The 19,125-nt window shown below is 44.3% G+C and overlaps 1 protein-coding gene across 1 annotated transcript; it reads left to right on the top strand.

Moving 5' to 3' along the window:
• The first annotated feature begins 862 nt into the window (after positions 1-862).
• On the top strand, positions 863-19,117 carry LOC130483618 (zinc finger and SCAN domain-containing protein 2-like). Its single transcript, XM_056856466.1, has 6 exons — positions 863-947; positions 2,260-2,641; positions 3,143-3,279; positions 3,532-4,059; positions 12,309-12,388; positions 19,061-19,117. Exons 1-6 carry the CDS (start codon positions 863-865, stop codon positions 19,115-19,117), a joined length of 1,269 nt encoding a protein of 422 aa, XP_056712444.1.
• Positions 19,118-19,125: the final 8 nt, after the last annotated feature.

Consider the following 19,125-nt stretch of genomic DNA (forward strand, 5'->3'; position numbering starts at 1 on the left):
CCTGGTTTGGAGAAGGAGAGGAGGTCTAAGGAGGTGCTTAAGAAAAGCCATGCTGGATCAGACCAAGGCCCATGAATTCCAGCAGTCTGTTCACACAGTGGCCAACCAGGTGCCTCTAGGAAGCCCACAAACAAGACTACTGCAGCAGCACCATCCTACCTATGTTCCACAGCACCTAAGATAATAGGCATGCTCCTCTGATCCTGGAGAGAATAGGTATGCCCCATGACTAGTATCAATGTTAACTAGTAGCCATGAATACTCCTTTCCTCCATGAACATGTCCACTCCCCTCTTAAAGCCTTCCAAGTTGGCAGCCATCACCACATTTTGGGGCAGAGAGTTCCACAATTTAACTATCTGTTTTGAATCTCTCACCCTCCAGCTTCAACAGATGACCCCGCATTCTAGTATTATGGGAGAGGGAGAAAAGCTTCTCCCTGTCCACTCTCTCCAAACCATGCATAATTTTATAGACCTCTATTATGTCTCCCTTCAGCCGCCTTCTTTCCAAGCTAAACCGCCCTAAGTGTTTCAACCGCTCCTCATAGGGAAGTTGCTCCAGTCCCTCCAGTCTGGGCATTGCCTTAAATGGGCTGAAGATGTGGCAGCAGAGGGAACTCTGCTGGCTTCTCTGCCCTTTACTTAGTTCTCAGCTGGCATTTCTATCAGACCTGACAACGGAGCTGGGAGAGAGCTTCCAGTGCCGGATGGATAATTCTTGGCCCCATACTGTACTCCACTCGACCCCTCTTAATTACCTGTATTTTTGGAGGGACAGAGTTAATCTGGTTTGCATTTGCTGAATCTATGTGCACAAAGCAGACCTAATTGTGTGCTTTTTTCTGATAAAAGGACCCGAGATGGTGAAACCTGGCCTCATATCCCAGCTGGAAGAGGAGGAAGAGCTCTTTCTCCTGAGCTCTGATGAAGAGGACGGACTGGCAGGTAGCTGCTTAGATATCTGTCCTGGGACTGGGTGTTGCCTGTGCTTCCTTCCCAGGGTGGGTGGATTTCCTTGGCCTTATTTATCCTCACAGTTAGAATTTCTCCTCCAAAGAACTTGGATGAGTTGTGAAGGCTGAAATGATGGCTGCAGACCTTGAATCTACGAAAATAGATTACTTCTTCTCCCAGCTCTGATCATTTATGCCCAGTCAAGCCAAGTGTTGTCTTCTCTGGCAAGGGTGTTTTGCAGCCTTGTTTCTCCTGAGGTCCCTTTAAGTGGACAGGCCAGGACTTCATGCAGGGATGTTGTGCCTGCAAAGCAAAAGTTGTCCTTCGCAGAGATGTGACCCAAAGCAACCCCACATCAAATGTCAGCAAAGCCATTCCACTCTATATATCTAACAAACAGGTTAGTCCCTATGCAAAATAATAAATGGGCATAAATCTGATATTAAAAACCACAACACTCCAAACCCAGGGGCAGATTATTTTAATTTTCCAGTTCATTCATTTGCTGACTTGAGCGTTGCAGTCCTAATCTAAAAAGGTTTCAGCGGGAAATTGCAATGTAAGATTGATGACTTCAGCATTCTTCTCGCACAACAAATGCTAATTTTTTAAGCATGTCTGTTCTGCTGTAATCTAGCTACTTACAATGTGCACTGTACCTCTGCATCCAGAGTTGCTTCTTTGCAACACTCTTCCTACTCTGTAACTGGGATATAAGGATTCAGAGATCTCCGTTCCGACTCATATCTGACAAAGGGAGCCTGCTCTCTTGAAAGCTTATAGCCAGAAGCTTTTGTTGGTCTCTAAAATGTTACTGGATTTGAAATTAGGTATTTGTGGAAACTGCCATATCATGACACCAGGTTCCCTTTTCTTTCAGCAGGAGACATGTGGGAGTCAGCGAATGAAGAAAAAGATCATCCCGTAAGGCAGAAAGAAGATATGTATTCAGACATGAAAGAGAAGGTTGAACATCATGATGCACTGAGGAAGGAGGAGGGAAAATATTCCCCTAAAGGGAGGAATAATTCCAGTCTTTTACAGGGTGATCACTCTCTACAGCAAAAAATATACCAAGGAGGCAAGAGGAATGAGCACACCACAAGGAGGGGAAATTTTACTGAAAAATCAGAAATTCAACAGAACACCTGTAACAGAAAGAAAGTATACAAATACCCGGAGTGTGGGAAAAGGTTCACTCAGAGAGGAAGCCACACAAGAATAAAATCATACAAATGTCTACAGCGTGGAAAGAGCTTGATGCAGAGGAAAAACCTTAACTCCCACCAACAAACTCACTCAGGAGAGAATAAATATAAATGCCTGGAGTGTGGGAAAAGCTTCAGGAGGAGTGGAAAACTTTTCATCCATCAAAGAATTCATACTGGGGAGAAACTATACACATGCTTGGAGTGCGGGAAGAGCTACAGAAGGAGTGGAAAACTAGCTTCCCATCAAAGAATTCACACAGGGGAGAAACCATACACATGCATGGAGTGCGGGAAAAGCTTCAGTCAGAATAACAGTCTTATTTCCCATCAAAGAATTCACACAGGGGAGAAACCATATAAATGCCTGGACTGTGGGAAATGCTTCCGTGAGAGTGGAAAACTTACAACTCATCAAAGAATTCACACAGGGGAGAAACCATATACATGCCTGGAGTGTGGGAAAAGCTTTAGATCGTCTAACGGTTATAATTACCATCAAAGAATTCACACAGGGAAGAAACCATATCATTGCCTGGATTGTGGGAAAAGCTTCTGTTCAAATAATGGTCTTACTTACCATCAAAGGATTCACACAGGGGAGAAACCATATACATGCCTGGAGTGTGGGAAAGGGTTCATTCAGAAGAAAAGCCTTATTTCCCATCAAAGAATTCACAGGGAGGATAATCCATATCAAAGCCTGGAGTGCAGGAAAAGCTTCAGTTCAAATAACAGTCTTACTTCCCATCAAAGACTTCAAACAGGGGAGAAACCATATAAATGCCTGGAGTGCGGGAAAAGCTTCCGTTCAAATAACAGTCTTACTTCCCATCAAAGAATTCACACAGTGGAGAAACCACATCAATGCTTGGCGTGCGGGAAAAGCTTCAGACATAAACTCACTCTTACTTTCCATCAAAGAACTCACACAGGGGAGAAACCATATCAATGCCTGGAGTGTGGGAAAAGCTTCAGTCGGAATGACAGTCTTACTGTCCATCAAAGAATTCACATGGAGGAGAAACCATATAAGTGCCTGGAGTGTGGGAAAAGCTTCAGTTTGAGTAACAGTCTTATTTCCCATCAAAGAATTCACACAGGGGAGAAACCATATCAGTGCCTCGAATGTGGGAAAAGCTTCAGTCAGAGGGGAAGCTTTAATAACCATAACAAAATTCACAGGGGGGATAATCAATACCCCAACTTGGAGTCTGGGAATAGTTTCATTCAGCATAACCATCTTATTTCCCATGAAATAATTCTCAGTGGGGAGAAACCATACACATGCTTGGATTGCGGGAAGAGCGTCTGTGAGTGTAAAAAACTTTCTTCCCACCAAAGAATTCACACAGAAGAGAAACCACATAAATGCATGGAGTGCGGGAAAAGCTTCAAACAGAAGGCCAATCTTATTTACCATCAAAGGAGTCACACAGGGGAGAAACCATATAAATGCCTGGAATGTGGGAAAGGTTTCAGTCGAAATTACAGTCTTACTTACCATCAAAGAATTCACACAGGAGAAAAACCATATCAATGCCTGGAGTGTGGGGAAAGCTTCAGTTGGCATAGGCGTCTTATTTTCCATCAAAGTGTTCACACAGGGGAGAAACCATATAAATGCCTGGAGTGCGGGAAAAGCTTCAGTCGGAAAAGCTATCTTACTTCCCATCAAAGAATTCACACAGGGGAGAAACCATATCAATGTCTAGAGTGTGGGAAAAGTTTCAGTCGGAATGACAGTCTTGCTATCCATCAAAGCATTCACACAGGGGAGAAACCATATAAATGCCTGGATTGTGGGAAAAGCTTCCGTCTGAGTGCAAAACTAACATACCATCAAAGGAGTCACACAGGGGACAAACCATATAAATGCCTGGAGTGTGGGAAAAGTTTCAGACATAATTACAGTCTTACTTCGCATCAAAGAATTCACACAGGAGAAACTATATAAATGCTTGGAGTGTAGGAAAATCTTCAATCCGAGGGGAAGCTTTACTATCCATCAAAGAATTCACACGGGAGGAACCATATAAATGCCTGGATTGTGGGAAAAGCTTCAATCAGAGGGGAAGTTTTACTATCCATCAAAGGATTCACACAGGGCAGGAACCATATAAAGGCCTAGAGTGTGGGAAAAGTTTCATTCGGAATCACATTCTTACTTCCCACCAAATAATTTAAATGGTGGAGAAACCAAACCAATGCCTGGATTGTGGGGAAAACTTCAGCTTGAATAATGGTCTTATTTACCATGAAAGAATTCAAACGGGTTAAACCAAATACATGCCTGGATTGTGAGGAAAGCTTCCTTGAGAGTAGAACATTTATTCCACATCAAAGAATTCACACGGGAGGATCCATATAAATGCCTAGAGTGTAGGGAAAGCTTCAGTCTCAGCAATCAGCTTACTTTCCATCGTATGATTCACACGGGAGAATCTATGTACATGCCAGGAGTGTGAGGAAAGCTTCATTCAGAGCGACAGTCTTATTTCCACCCTCAGTGGAGAAAGCATATGAATAAACTGATTTACAGCTAGTACCCTGGTGACACCCACCAGTCACAGTGTGGTTCCTGTGACAGTCCACTGAGTGGCAGAAAGGGTCGCAGCCAGTCCCCACCCACTGCTGCCGCCACAACCTTCCCCTACTGCCGCCACAACTTCAGAGGGCAGACCATAGGGCTTCACATCTCCACTGATCTCCGTCTGCTCTCCACACTCAGCCTTCTCCAAGCTCCATTCCAAGATTTCTCAGAATTTCCCAAGTTAGAACTGGCAAGCCTGGATGAGTGTCTCAGTCATGGCCCACCAGGCAGCGGTATGGCATAAACTGGGGGGAACAGAGGACAACACCTTCAATTGAGTCTAAAACACACCTCCCCCCATACTCCTCCAGGGAAGGGTGTCCATGTGTCAAACAAGGAACATGGGACTGAACCCATAGTAACTCAAAGAGAAAGCCCACCCATTCCAGAAATCTTTGAAATTCACAGATTGGTGCTGCCTAAAGGTACTAAAATTATTCACACAAACAATTTTTGTCAGTAAACCCAACATTTTTCCTCCAGAAGATCATTATGCCCCCCTTTTGATCATTCATGGATCCAAGGAAAAAACCAAATGAGATATTCTAAAATATTTTTTCCCCATCAAAAAGACCAATTTTTGTAGAAAAATAGAGGAAAAAATGACAACTCTTAAAATGAATATATATATATATATATATATATATATATATATATATATATATATATATATATATATATATATATATATATATTATGCTTCAATATGGTGTGGCGCCAAGAGGCAATGGTTTTTTGCCTCCTAAGGTCCAACCTATATGTCTGACTACATACAGTTTTACCTTTTCCCCAAGATTGTAAATTCCAAGATTACATGGTCACTTCTACCCAGGGTGCCTACTACTTTAACCTCATCAACCAGCTCAGATTCATGTATTTCTTCACAAGTATACACATCTTTGACATATAATGCTACTCCTCCCCCCTTCCCTATCTGTCTATCCCTTTTAAACAAGTTGTACCCCTCAATCTTAATATTCCAATTATGAGTGACATCCCACCAAGTTTCTGGAATATCTATTAGGTCAAAATCCCCTTCCTGTATTAGGGCTTCAAGTTCTTCCTGCTTGTTTCCCATACTCTGTGCATTAGTGTACAGACATTGAAATCCATGATTTATGTGCCCAGAAGTTTTAGTTTCTGTACTTACCCGTGAGTTTATGTTTCCTTGCATACATGCCACTCCCTGTAAATCTTTATTATTATCTCCAGTTACTGCCATCATACTAGGCTTTAAGTTTTTGTCTCACTCTTCCATAGGATTTAGTTTAAAGCCCTCCTGATCAGGTTTGCGAGGCTCTCAGCAAACACTTTTTCCTATCCTTGTGAGGTGCAAACCATCCTCCGATAGAAGAGCTTCTTCTCAAAAGCATAAAACATGGTCCAGAAATCCAAACCTCTCTTGACAAACCATCTACGCAGCCAGTCATTAATTTGTAGTATTCGTCTTTCCCTTCCTAAGCCACAACCTTCAACAGGAAGAACTGATGAAAACACAACCTGCGCCCCCTTCATCTTCTTACCCAGGTCCTTCATCTTCTTACCCAGAGCTGCATGGTTCTTTTAATACATTCTGCTGTGTCAGGCAAAATCATTTATTACCCTTTCTTGCTCATTCATGTGGGAACAATCTGTGGACCTGATGAGTCTTCCTACCCTTTCTGTCACATCCTGGATGCATGCACCTGGTAGACAGCAGACCTCTTGATGTTGGCATACTTTAGACTCTACCCCTCTCAGTAGGGAATCCCCAATTACCAGAACAGACCTCTTCCTAAATTGGGGAGCGGAAGATTGAGTCCTCTCATGTGCAGGAGCCTGAGAAATTTCTTTCAGGCTTTGGGGGTGGGGGTAGCCCTTGTTCCAACTCATTAAGAATTGTATAGCTACTTATCATCCAATTTGATGATAAGTAGCTATATTTAGGAATGTACATAATTATGAGAACAAAAGACCCATGGAAGAGTTTAAGAACGGCTGAAAATTGTACAATGGTATAAACTGTTTTTTAAATCTGTAAGAGAAGTTGCTGAATAATATACTATAAGTCTTATCAATATATATGGTAGATGATGAATAGAGTAGGGAATTCAATTAAGCTGTTTTTCTTTTTGAACAAGAATATATGGTATTCAAGATGAATTAACAGTAATTAAGTTGGTTATAATGGTATGCATTATGTACAGTACAAGAGGAATGTTTGAATAGACTAATAAAATAAGGTTAATTTTTTATTCATTGAAAGTAAAAGGAAGATAGAAGGCAGTAAAATGATATTTGTTCACCCAAAATAATGTTGTTTCATTATATGTTAGAACAGGGAAATTTCTTGTTATGTACTGTATTGCAATGTTTGACATGTTTGCACAGTTTTGTGTTGTGAGTAAATGGAAAATAAAAACATTTAATGAAAAAATATATTTAGGAATGTATAAGCATACATCCAGGGAGTGTAGTTACAATAATTCTTTAGTTATTAAATTAATCTAAGCAATTGCATATTACCCAAACCAACTCATAGAATTTCCTTATAATATACATACCAAGACCAGGCTGGCGTTACATTCAGAGTGTGCTCCTCATTATCAACCTAAAAGAGATAGTCCTAAAAGGTGATCACAGCCTTCCTTAAATAGAGCGTGTATGATGTAATCTACCTTGACTTTTCCTAATTAGGAGAGGTTAGAGAGAAAAAAAATGTGGGGCAAAGTGAGAGAAAAGTCTACTACACCCTTTAGCTGGAAAAAAATGTTTTTTAAACAGCAATGTACCCATGAAATGCCGGGATAAAAACCAAAAATCAGTGCAGACAATGCCCATCAATTTCTCCATTCAAACCCTTGGGTGCAAGAGTACCCAGAGTGTAGATTAGTCGCCATGAATAGCCATCTCCTCCAAGAACATGTCCACTCCCCTCTAAAGCCTTCCAAGTTCCAGCCATCACCACATCCTGAGGCAGGGAGTTCCACAATTTAACTATGACTCAATAAAGGAAGCCACAGCCGTCAGTTTGCGGGATCTGAGCAAGGCTGTCAAAGATAGAACATTTTGGAGGACATTGATTCATTGGGTCGCCATGAGTCGGAAGCGACTTGATGGCGCTTAACACACATAGCAATGTTTTCTCAGTTTTTTGTTTGATGTACTGCATATGTTTAGACCATGATAGGTTGGACTGAAAGATGACCCCCAGATATCTACATTCATTAACCACTTGCACTGCTTGCATCCCAGTTTTTCAGTTATTAATTTGTGCCCTTTCGGATTTTGTAAATATCATAATTTTGGATTTATAGTTAATTGCTGTGATCAGTTGTAAAGGCCTTTATAGCTCAAGTTAGCCAATCGGTGTTCTAGAGAGCAAGACCAGGCCATCAGCATATATTAATGCAGGAACTGGACAACCTTCTAGGCAAGGTGCATGGACAGAGATATCCTGCAGCCCCAGTACAAAATCATTCAGGTGTAAATTAAAGTGATGGGGTGCAAGAACACAGCACTGTTGTACTCCTGTCTGCACAGGGATTCGACTGGAAAAGGAACCCAAGTTGTTTGATTTGACATTTAATGAGTTGCCGGAGTAGAGGTTCATAATTAATCAAAGCAGTCTGGCATGCAAGCATGTGGCATAAAGACTGTTCCATAAACAAGCCAGAGAAAAAGTCAAAAAACGGTAAAGGTCCCCTGTGCAAGTACCGAATCATTCCTGACCCATGGGGTGACGTCACATCCCGATGTTTCCAAGGCAGACTTTGTTTACGAGGTGGTTTTGCCAGTGCCTTTCCCAGTCATCTTCCCTTTACCCCCAGCAAGCTGGGTACTCATTTCACCGACCTCAGAAGGATGGAAGGTTGAGTCAGCCTTGAGCCGGCTACCTGAAACCGACTTCCTTCGGGATCGAACTCAGCTCATGAGCAGAGCTTTTGACTGCAGTACTGCAGCTTAACACTGCGCCACGGGGCTCCTAGATATAGTCAAAGGCAGCTCTTAAATCAATGAACGCTGCTTGTAAATGTCCAGGGGTGTCTTGCGAGTATTTACGAATCAACGAGGCCAACTTATAGTAATGGTCCATGCAGGTCTTCTTCTAAAGCAGTGGTTCTCAATCTGGGGGTCGGGACCCCCAAGGGGGTCGCGAAGTGTTTTCTGGGGGGTCGCCGCCACTGTCCTGGGACAGCCCCCATCCTGGGCTGTCCAGGACTAACCCAGACGCCCTGTAACCCTGATCCGTCCACGAGGGCAGGGAAGACCCCAAGCAGAGAGATGAGGAACTGGCCAACCGACAGCCAGAAGGAGCTGGGCTGCAGACACGTGGCGGCGTGCCGCTGCACACCAGCTGTAGCCCCGCTGCCCAGCTGAGAGGTGGGCGGGCCAGCCCTGGGCACAGTCGCACCTGTGCCGGGCGGATGATGCGGCAGGATGTGTGGGAGGCCGAGGAAGCTCCCCTGGCTCGGCCAGTTCAGGTCTCGGAGGAGAAGAGGGCAGTCCCCCTTGAGGCCGCTACAGCCACGTTGTTTTTACTTTTAGCCGTGCTCGGGTGGGGCGGGAGCTTCAGCCTGGAATCCAAGTGCGCATGTCTGTAGTGTGGCTTTGCTTTTCTGCCCTGAGTCATCAGTTCCGCTCTGGCAAGGCCAAGGGGGAGAGAGTTGAGGTGCATGCGCAGTTTGGGATTTCCCCCTCGAGCGCGCAGGTTCAGTGAGGCGCAGAAGGAGCGGTGACTGGTGGAGGGGAGAAAAAGGCACAAAAAGTCCGAGCGGGATAAGCGGCCCTCGGCTCTTTCCTGGCCCTTCGCTCTCGTGAGGTGATTAAACGGAGCTCCGCTTTGAGGGATAACTGCAGTTCTGTGCACAAGCAGTGTCTCAGTCACAAGAGGGGGTTTCCTCGCGAGAGCCCCAGCCTGCTTGGAAGAGTTTTTGGGGAGAGAGGGGAGGACAAGGAACGCAGTGCATGCTCAGAGGCACTCTTTCCTCCGTGCCAGGAAAGGTTGCTGCGCCACACAGTCACAGCCTCTGCGCAACAGGTGGTAGTACCGTTTGCTTGTTTGTTTTAAACTTTAAAATTTTAAGTAATTATATATATGGATACCCTGGATTGCCAAAAAAACAAATGTGTTTTCTTTATCCTATTGAAAATGTCATTTATACAAATTTATGCAAATGTGACAAGGGTCACAGGTTACTTGGCAATTGTAAAAGGGGGTCGCGACTTGGAAAAGGTTGAGAACCACTGTTCTAAAGGCAGCCTGCTGAGCAGTCTTTTCCCAAAAAGTTGCATATAACTTACTAATGACTGCCAAGAGACTGATTGGTCGATAATTTTGTGGATCCATCCCATTGCCGTTTTTATATATTGGTGTGATAACCAATGTGTGTGAGTAGAAAGGAAGCCCTAGACCTTGAACTCGCCCTTAGTTCCTACATGCAGGTTATAGAAGGGCTCAGATCTCTGGGGCCCAGGACATGGAAAGCCCAATTAACAGTCCTGCCCTGTATTTTCTACCCTGAATTTCCTCCCCGCCCACCCTTTGGGGATGAGTCTTCCACCTGGAGTAAGGGGAACCTCTGCTCCCTAGATTTTGTGCTGCTCCGTTTGTCTTTTTTCCTTGGGTCATCTGTAGCCATATTAAGATTCCACCTACATATCTCAATGTATTAGCAAGAGCAAGTATTCAAACGATTTCTTTTACGTTTCTAGTCCTCAGCAAGGTTCTAAATCTACGCTTAACAAAACCTCCTAAAATCTTAGAAGCTTTAAGGGATGTAAAAGAGGAGGGTTCTCTAGAGAGGACCAGCTCTGTACTGGTATTTTAAAAAGAGAGCTCTGACTCCCCAAAGCTCATCCCAAAATATTTCTTGACCTCTAAGGTGCTAGTAAACTTGGATCTATCAACTCTGTACTGCAATCCTTAATCAAGCCTGAACTGACCCTAGAAGCTAAAATGACTAAACTGAGGCTATCGTATTTTGGTCACATTATGAGAAGACAAGAGTCACTGGAAAAGACAATAATGCTAGGTAAAGTTGAGGGCAGCAGGAAAAGAGGAAGACTCGAAAAGAGATGGATTGACTCAATAAAGGAAGCCAGAGCCCTCAGTTTGCAAGATCTGAGCAAGGCTGTCAATGTCATTTTGGAGGACATTGATACATAGGGTCATCATGAGTCGGAAGCGACTTGACAGCATTTAACACACAACACCGCAATCTTTAAGCTAAAGGCTTTAAATCAGAAAACGTGGTTTTTCAACGCTTTTAAAAAATTGCTCTTAAGTATTGCATCTTTTAATGCAACATTTTTCTTTAGTATCAGAGCTCTTTGAATGGAAAAACAAAACCAAAGTTCAGAAGAGGAAAAACAAACAAACAAAGGAGAGACAGTCCTTCAGTGTTGTGTGTGTGTTAAGTGCCGTCAAGTCGCTTCCGACTCATGGCGACCCTATGAATGAAAGTCCTCCAAAATGTCCTATCTTTGACAGCCTTGCTCAGATCTTGCAAATTGAAGGCTGTGGCTTCCTTTATTGAGTCAATCCATCTCTTGTTGGGTCTTCCTCTTTTCCTGCTGCCCTCAACTTTTCCTATCATGACGGTCTTTTCCAGTGACTCTTGTTGTCTCATGACGTGACCAAAATACGACAGCCTCAGTTTAGTCATTTTAGCTTCTAGGGTCAGTTCAGGCTTGATTTGATCTATAACCCACTGATTTGTTTTTTTGGCAGTCCACGGAATCCGTAACACTCTTCTCCAACACCACATTTCAAAGGAATCTATTTTCTTCACTGTCCAGCTTTCACACCCATACATAGTAATAGGGAATATGATGGCATGAATTAATCTAGTCTTGGTGGCCAGAGTCACATCCTTACACTTCACCTTCAGTGTTACTCCTCTGAAGATGCCTACCACAGCTGCTGGCGAAACGTCAGGAAAGAAAATACCAAGACCACGGTCACACAGCCCGGATAACCTACAAGAACCAATGAACTCTGACCGTGAAAGCCTTCGACAATATTTTTAAACGAGTCCTGCCTTTTTCCAAAAGCAACCAACAAGGCAGGTCACAAGCTCCAAAAGTCAAGGCTTAAAACCCCCCATTATCAGAGATATTTTTTACATTTCTAACTTTATGTCATCCCACTAACATAGGCTCGACACAGCCTGGCCCTTGGCTGTGGGAAATCCTATTTGTTTATTAGAAATCGGGTAGCATCCGGCCACCCTTTCCTCGGATGCTCGGTTTGCCTTTCAGCCGCTCGGTCCCTTGAATGGCTGCAACAGGGTTAAAAAGAAGAGAGCCAGCTGCAGACCTAGAGAGGCGAATGGGGAGGAGGATTTCCTGCCCCCGCCTTGCAGCTGGCGCTGCTCCATCCTCCCGGGTTGAATGACTGGGGAGGTGGGTGGGAAATCTGGAGAACAAAAGGCGGCGGGGGAGGGAATCGGGGTTGGGGGCTGCAATGCTGCCAGAAAGGAGGGGAGGCGGAGCAGGTGATTAAAAGGGGCTTTCCCCCCCACCCGCCCTATCCTTGCCAAGGAAAAGCCCCCGGGCCCCTTTGTTCAGCGCTAGATCCGGACCCAGCTGCGCCTTTGGAGGCTGGACGGGGCTCCAGGCTGCAGATGAAGGAGAGGCGGCGGACGGAGGTAGGGAAGCGATGGGCATTTTGGAAAGGGGTGGGGGGCAATGGGGACAGAGGCTGTCAAAGACAGGACATTTTGGAGGACTTTCGTGCATAGGGTCGCCGTGAGTCGGAAGCGACTTGGCGGCGCTTAGCGCACACACGCACAATGGGGACAGAGCCGTGGTTGTTGAAGGGAGGGCTGAACGGGGGTGGGAAGGAGAGGGGCGTTGGGTGGGAGACGCGGACTGCGGCTCTGCTTGACCCTCGGGTGAGTCGCACAAAGCATATTTTTCACGCAGCCCCAATAATGCACTTTCAGTCCACTTTCGGTGCACCTTAACGATCGTTTGCAAGGGGGTTTTGCCAGATTCTGTGACCTTAGGCCACTGGTTCCCAACCAGGGGTCCGTGGACCCCCAGGGGTCTGCGAGAACTAAATTAAGGTCCGCGAAACAAAGTTATAAACCCATAATAAATTAATATTTTCAATTAAAAGTTCTCTGTTATAATATATATATATATTCAAATATTATTCTAAGTTTAATGTTTAACTAACAGTTATGATTAAAGTTTATTTTCAAATTCTCTGAATTTTTATTTTGAACCTTGGGGTCCCTGCACCGAACAAAAAAGTCCTAGTGGTCCCTGGTCAAAAAAAGGTTGGGAACCACTGCCTTAGGCAGATGATGACCGGGAGGGCATCTTGGCCATCTTCTGGTCACTGGGGGTGTCTGGGGGGGGGGGGAGGTAGTTGTGAATTTCTGTGACCTTAGGCAGATGATGAGAGGGAGGGCATCTTGGCCATCTTCTGGTCACTGGGGGTGTCTGGGGGGGGAGGTAGTTGTGAATTTCTGTGACCTTAGGCAGATGATGAGAGGGAGGGCATCTTGGCCATCTTCTGGTCACTGGGGGTGTCTGGGGGGGGGAGGTAGTTGTGAATTTCCTGCATTGTGCAGGAGGTTGGACTCTAAAGTTCACACAGTAAAACCCACCTTCAAAGTGAATTGAAAGTGGACCGAAAGTGCATTATTTTGGGCTGTGCGAAGGTGCCAGAACCTCAAGCGCAGAGGAATATTTTCCAGAGGAAACCTTCCTACTCCTCAATATCAGCGCTGTGCCCTTTTGTCTTTTCGATTGCTGAGAAACTACATTAATTCTTCTCATGTCTCTTCACTGTTGAAGATATAGGGCAGATACCTTTTCCTGAACAGATGTTTTGGGGAGGGGAGAATGGGGAGCTGGGGCTAATAGTGGTAACAAGGCAGGAAGTCCTAGAAGGTCTACACCAGGGGTGTTGAACTCAATTGTTAGGAGGGCTGGATATGAAATAAATGTCACTTGGTTGGGCCAGGCCATGCCTCATTCAGCCCAGATTGAGAGGGGGTGCGTTCTGGACCAGAGCTACATTTTTTTGAAGGGGGGCAAAAGTACCAAATGGTACCCCCCCATATATTATACACATATTTTTCATTTTATATATATGTACGTAATCATCATATATAATATACATATATAATCAACAATTATTTTAAACAATAGAATAAATTGTGCTGACTATGAATTGTTAAAGAATAATTACACTTTTATGTTATTATATCTATATATTATCTATGAATATTTACACTAAGAAGTAACTCCTGGCCAAGTTCTGCAAGGCTCATGCCCTAGCAAAATTATGCCTTAAAGGGATCACAACTTTATTACAATGTGCAGAGTGTCAAACTTGAAGCTGGAGGGTGAGAGATTCAAAACAGACAAAAGGAAGTATTTTCTCATGCAACGCATAGTTAAATTGTGGAACTCCCTGCCCCAAAATCTGGTGATGGCTGCCTACTTGGAAGGCTTTAAGAGGGAAGTGGACATGTTCATGGAGGAGAGGGGTATTCATGGCTACTAGTTAAAATGGCTACTAGTCATGAGGCATACCTATTCTCTCCAGGATCAGAGGAGCATGCCGATGTGGAACACGGGCAGGATGGTGCTGCTGCAGTCGTCTTGCTTGTGGGCTTCCTAGAGGCACCTGGTTGGCCACTGTGTGAACAGACTGCTGGACTTGATGGGCCTTGGTCTGATCCAGCAGGGCTTTTCTTATGTTCTTATGGATCTGGAAGACCCAGGTTCGAATCCCCACTCTGCCATGGAAACTCACTGGGTGATCTTGAGCCACTCATGCTCTCAGCCTGACCTACCTCGCAGGGTTGTTGTGAGGATAATAAGGAGAAGAGGAGAACCATGTCAGTTGCTTTGGGTCCAAACTGGGGAGAAAGGCAGGATGTAAAGGAAGTACAGGAGTCTCAGGAGAAATATTTACAAAACGATTAAGTGTGCCCTCTTCAGACTACTACAAAAGATTTGTCTACATTTGTCTCTTAATACGATCAGGCCAGCCACCAACTCAGGCTGCGCTTTCTGTTAGTCCTTTGGAAATGGAATCAGAACCAAGGAGAGAATAAAATGCCATTAAACACAGCAGAAGGTGCAAGCCTTACACCTCATTCCGCCTTGATATGCAATTAAATTACAGCCAATTCCTCTTTTAAGAAATATATAGTTTGGAATCCTTTGCTAAGATTCAAGGATGTCTGAGGTTAAGCAGTTTTTAAAACAGCAGTTCTAAAAAGCTTACACAATAAATAGCTACCTTTAAATCCTAACACTGTTATAAATATGCAGTATGTGTGGTTGTCAGTTTGCTACAGCAACCAAACCCAAATCAATGAGAGAATTGCTGTAAAAGAAAGGAAGAGGGGATGATCTGTGGGAGGGAGGGAGAGTTTTCTCTGAAACGAGGTTACAGAAAGAATTCGGGCAGATCTGATGGCCCTGGCGGCCCTCCCCACACCAAGCTCATACAACTCAAGCACCTTTTTTTCCTTCTTTTTCTAAGCCTTGGGAGGTTTTGCTGCACACCAACCACTTGCCTTCGGAGCAGCCCTCTTTAGCTCCTCGGGGTGGATGTTTTCAGCAGCACTCTCCCCAGCCAGCCTCCCTTTCCTCTGAAGTGATCAAGTGTAAGAATTCCCAGCATTTTCTCTTTCCCCCATCCCTTCTCTTTCCCCCCTCCCTTCTCTCCCCCCCCCCCAAATGGATATGTTTAAGAAAGTTGCACTGAGTTACACGGAGACCAGAATGAATGGGAGAGCGGGAAAAAAGAGAGAAGAGATTGATGAAATAGAATGAATAAACATGTCTGGATTATGTACATGCCTACGTAAATGGCCCTGGAATCCAGGTGGGTGGGCGACATTGCACTCCTTACTGAAGGGGGGGGGGCTTTCTGGATGGGCCCAGGTGAGACGTGACCAAATCCAGGAGCTCCGCTGGCAGCGCAACGCTATACCACGCTGAAGAGAGGAGAGGATGGGAGGGGGGATCTAAGGACTCGGGTCCCTGGCCACTCTGCGAGCCGTGTGTGGTCCCCCCATGGACTCCTTCTCCCTCATTCTCATCAGTCTCCTATAGTTTGGGGCTGATTTTCTGGGCATTCATGAAGTGGTGTTTTTCCTTCATGCCCACAGTTGCAGGATCTGTTCGGGGTCAGCAGGCAAGAGCCATGGTCCCTGTCTGGCACATTTCTAAATTGGAGCCTCAGGCCTGATCTACATATCCAGGAGGAAGAGTTGGAGGAGGCCTGAGGTGGTGGAGTAGGAGGCATGAATTTTGGCACTTTTCTCCTGCTTTTTACATGTGAGGATTCACTTGAGACTGGGAGTGGAGAAACACATTTCCCCCTCCTTATGACAGGAAAGCATCATGGCCAGCACAGGCAGAGAAGGCAGGAACTGTTTCCTTGTCAGGCTAGTTTTCTCTGTGCAGGGAGATTGTCATTCCTAACTGGCAGTCCATTCCAGCATATTTTCCCAGTTTTGGAGCCAGAGTGGAGGCAAGAGTGGTTGTGCCTTCAGGCAGGGTCAGAGAGGCATCACCCCCCCCCTCCATGGATGAGCAGTGGATGGGGAGGAGCATTTCAAGGAGGGGAGGGGGATGGATGTACAAGGAAGGTCGGACCTCCGCCCATATAGAGTGACTGGGTGAAGACTGAGATGAAGCTCATGTGGAGGAGTGGGGAATCAAACCCGGCTCTCCAGATCAGAGTCCATTCTCTTAACCGCTACACCACGCTGGTTGGTAGGGAAGTATGATGAGTGAACCAGCATGGTGTAGTGGTTATGGTCTCAGACTAGGAGCTGGAAAACCAAGGTTTGAATCCCCACTCTGCCGGAAACTTACTGGGTGACCTTGGGCCCATCACACACTCTCAGCCTCGATCCTGGCAAGTATTTGGATGGGAGCCCTCGAAGGAATACCAGGATTGTGATGCGGAGTTAGGCAATGGCAAACCACCTCCGAACATCTCTTGCCCTACGGGTTCACCATAAGTCAGCTGTGACTCTACGGCAAAAAAAAGGGAAGTTAGATGTATCTTGAGTTATTTGATATTGAGTTATTTGATGTTCGTTTGATGAGACATTCACACATGTGTACTGATGCTGTTAAATGGACCAGGTGAGATATGTAGATATATATGTGTATGTGTATCTGTGCAAGTCTATGTGAAAGTATGTTTACTTCAAATTGTGACTTACTTATTTTTAGAGATACCCAGATGTGTAGAAATCATTGAAGCCCGGTTTTGTATAAGGAGTTCATAATTCAAGCCTGGTTTTGTTTAAGGAGTTCATTATTTTATTTATTTATTTCCGTTATTTATCATCCACCTTTCTCACAGAGACTTAAGGCGGATTACGTATAGTGAGTCAGTACAATCTACAAAATGGAACATTCAGTGAACAGTGTAATAGGATTGTAGGCATTTGGAGCCAACCAGAAATCTAAAAGATAGAACTGATGCATAGCAGAGGTGTTAACGTGACCCATTAAGCAGTGTGAACATTACATAATAGGATCCTTTTTATACAAGCTACACACAACAGTCTAGACCACAGTCCCTAATAATTTATCCAAGTCAGTTTGCGAACTATTTGGTACAGCACAACTCTTACCTTTGCAGCAAGGTTCTCTTGAATAATTCGGTTTTGCATACTTTGCAGAAAGCCAGAAGGGTGGAAGCCTTCTTGACCTCCTCTGGCAGGCCATTCCAAAAGACAAGAGTCACAACAGAGAAAGCACGTGTATGGTTTTGATTTTGCCCTTTGACAGGGTGGCCACTGCAGAAGGCCCTGCTCAGATAAGCAAAGCTGTTGTGGCAGTCGCAGACGAGAAGAGGAGAGGCAGTCCCCCAGATAAGAGGGGCCGCAGCCATGCAGGGGTTTGTGTGTGACAGCCGATACCTTAAACTGAGCCTGGTAACAAAGCAACCTTTGGATCTGTAATCACTTGCTGAATCTGAAAAAAACACACTTGCATATCAATATAGCAACACCTTTAGATCTTTTAGAAGTATAGATGACATATACCTCACCAATCCAATCCTTACACAAGTAACTCTTGTCCTTTGCCATTATATGAGATTATTGGGAAAAAGCCACATCAGCTTTAAGTTCTTTCAACTTGGAAATGACTTTTACCCTTACAGGAATCCCTCAGGCCGTTAACATTCTGTGATAGCCCGTTGAACATAGGACTTGAAAATAATATGTCCAGTCCACAATGCCCAATTCTCCAACCAAAGAAAAGTATTATATAGAGAAAGGGGGGGGGGGAGAAAACAAACAATTTAAAAGGTTAGCAAATTAAGCAATAACAAAAAAATTTTTTTGCTTCAGGGCAAGAGCCAGAGTATTCTACAGCACCACCCATTCCCATCCATTTAATTATATAGGTATATATAAACCAATTCCAATACTGACAATTTAAAAGAAATTAAAGGGTAGGGAGAAGTCATGGAAATATTGGTTTGAAGGCTAAAAAGTAAATAAAAATATGAGGGTGGGGGAGAGAGGAAGAAAGAAAAAAAACATCGCAAGACGGCCTGATAGTTAAAACATAATATCTAAGATGCCCAGATGAAAACAAACTTTTTTAGCTCAGTTCTAGGCTGAGTGGATTAATATAGAAGTAGACTATCTGATATTCTTTAAATGATCACAACCAGCTACTCATTTCTCTGCAATATCCATAAAACTCCTCCATCACCACATTTTAAATAAATATACTTTCTTCCTGTCAGCTTTCTTCATGGTCAACTTTCTTTCACACCCATACATAGCAATAGGGAATACTACGGCATGAATTAACTTGATCTTGGTCACCAATGGTCCTTACACTCAAGGATATTTTCTAGCACCTTCATGGCTGCCCTTCCCAGTCGCAATCTCCTTCTGATTTCTTGATTGCAGTGTCCCTTTTGGTTGACGATGGAGCCAGTGAATAGCAAATCTTGAACAATTTCCATTTCTTCATGGTCAACCTTAATGTTGTGTAATTCCCCAGCAGTTATTACTTTTGCCTTCTTGATGTTCAACTGTAATCCTGCCTTGGCACTTTGTATTTTAACCTTCATCAGAAGTTGTTCACTACTTTCTGCCAATAAAGTAGCATTATCCTTCCAAGAAATTTCATCTAAATCTAATCCAGCTGTCCTTATGATATGTTCTGCATATGAAGAGACAGCGGGGCAAAATGCATCGTCTAATACCTTTGCCAACTGGAAACGATGCTGCTTCTTTATATTTTTCTCACCCCCCATCTGCTGACTCCTGGTTTCCCACCCTCATTCTTTCTTTTCGTCCCAGGCAGCAGAAAAAGACACCCTTGATGCCGCTGCCTCCTCCTCCTTCTCTTGTGCGTGATGAAAGGA

Source organism: Euleptes europaea, chromosome 1, assembly GCF_029931775.1.
Source record: "Euleptes europaea isolate rEulEur1 chromosome 1, rEulEur1.hap1, whole genome shotgun sequence".
In the NCBI taxonomy this organism is placed as follows: domain Eukaryota; kingdom Metazoa; phylum Chordata; class Lepidosauria; order Squamata; family Sphaerodactylidae; genus Euleptes; species Euleptes europaea.

Coding starts and splice junctions, on each gene's coding strand:
- LOC130483618 (XM_056856466.1), top strand. CDS start 863: ATGGTGAAACCTGGCCTCATATCCCAGCTGGAAGAGGAGGAAGAGCTC. Junction 2,642..3,142: donor TGTGGGAAAAGCTTTAGATC/GTCTAACGGTTA, acceptor GAAAAGCTTCAG/TCGGAATGACAGTCTTACTG. Junction 12,389..19,060: donor AGGAGAGGCGGCGGACGGAG/GTAGGGAAGCGA, acceptor TTTTCGTCCCAG/GCAGCAGAAAAAGACACCCT.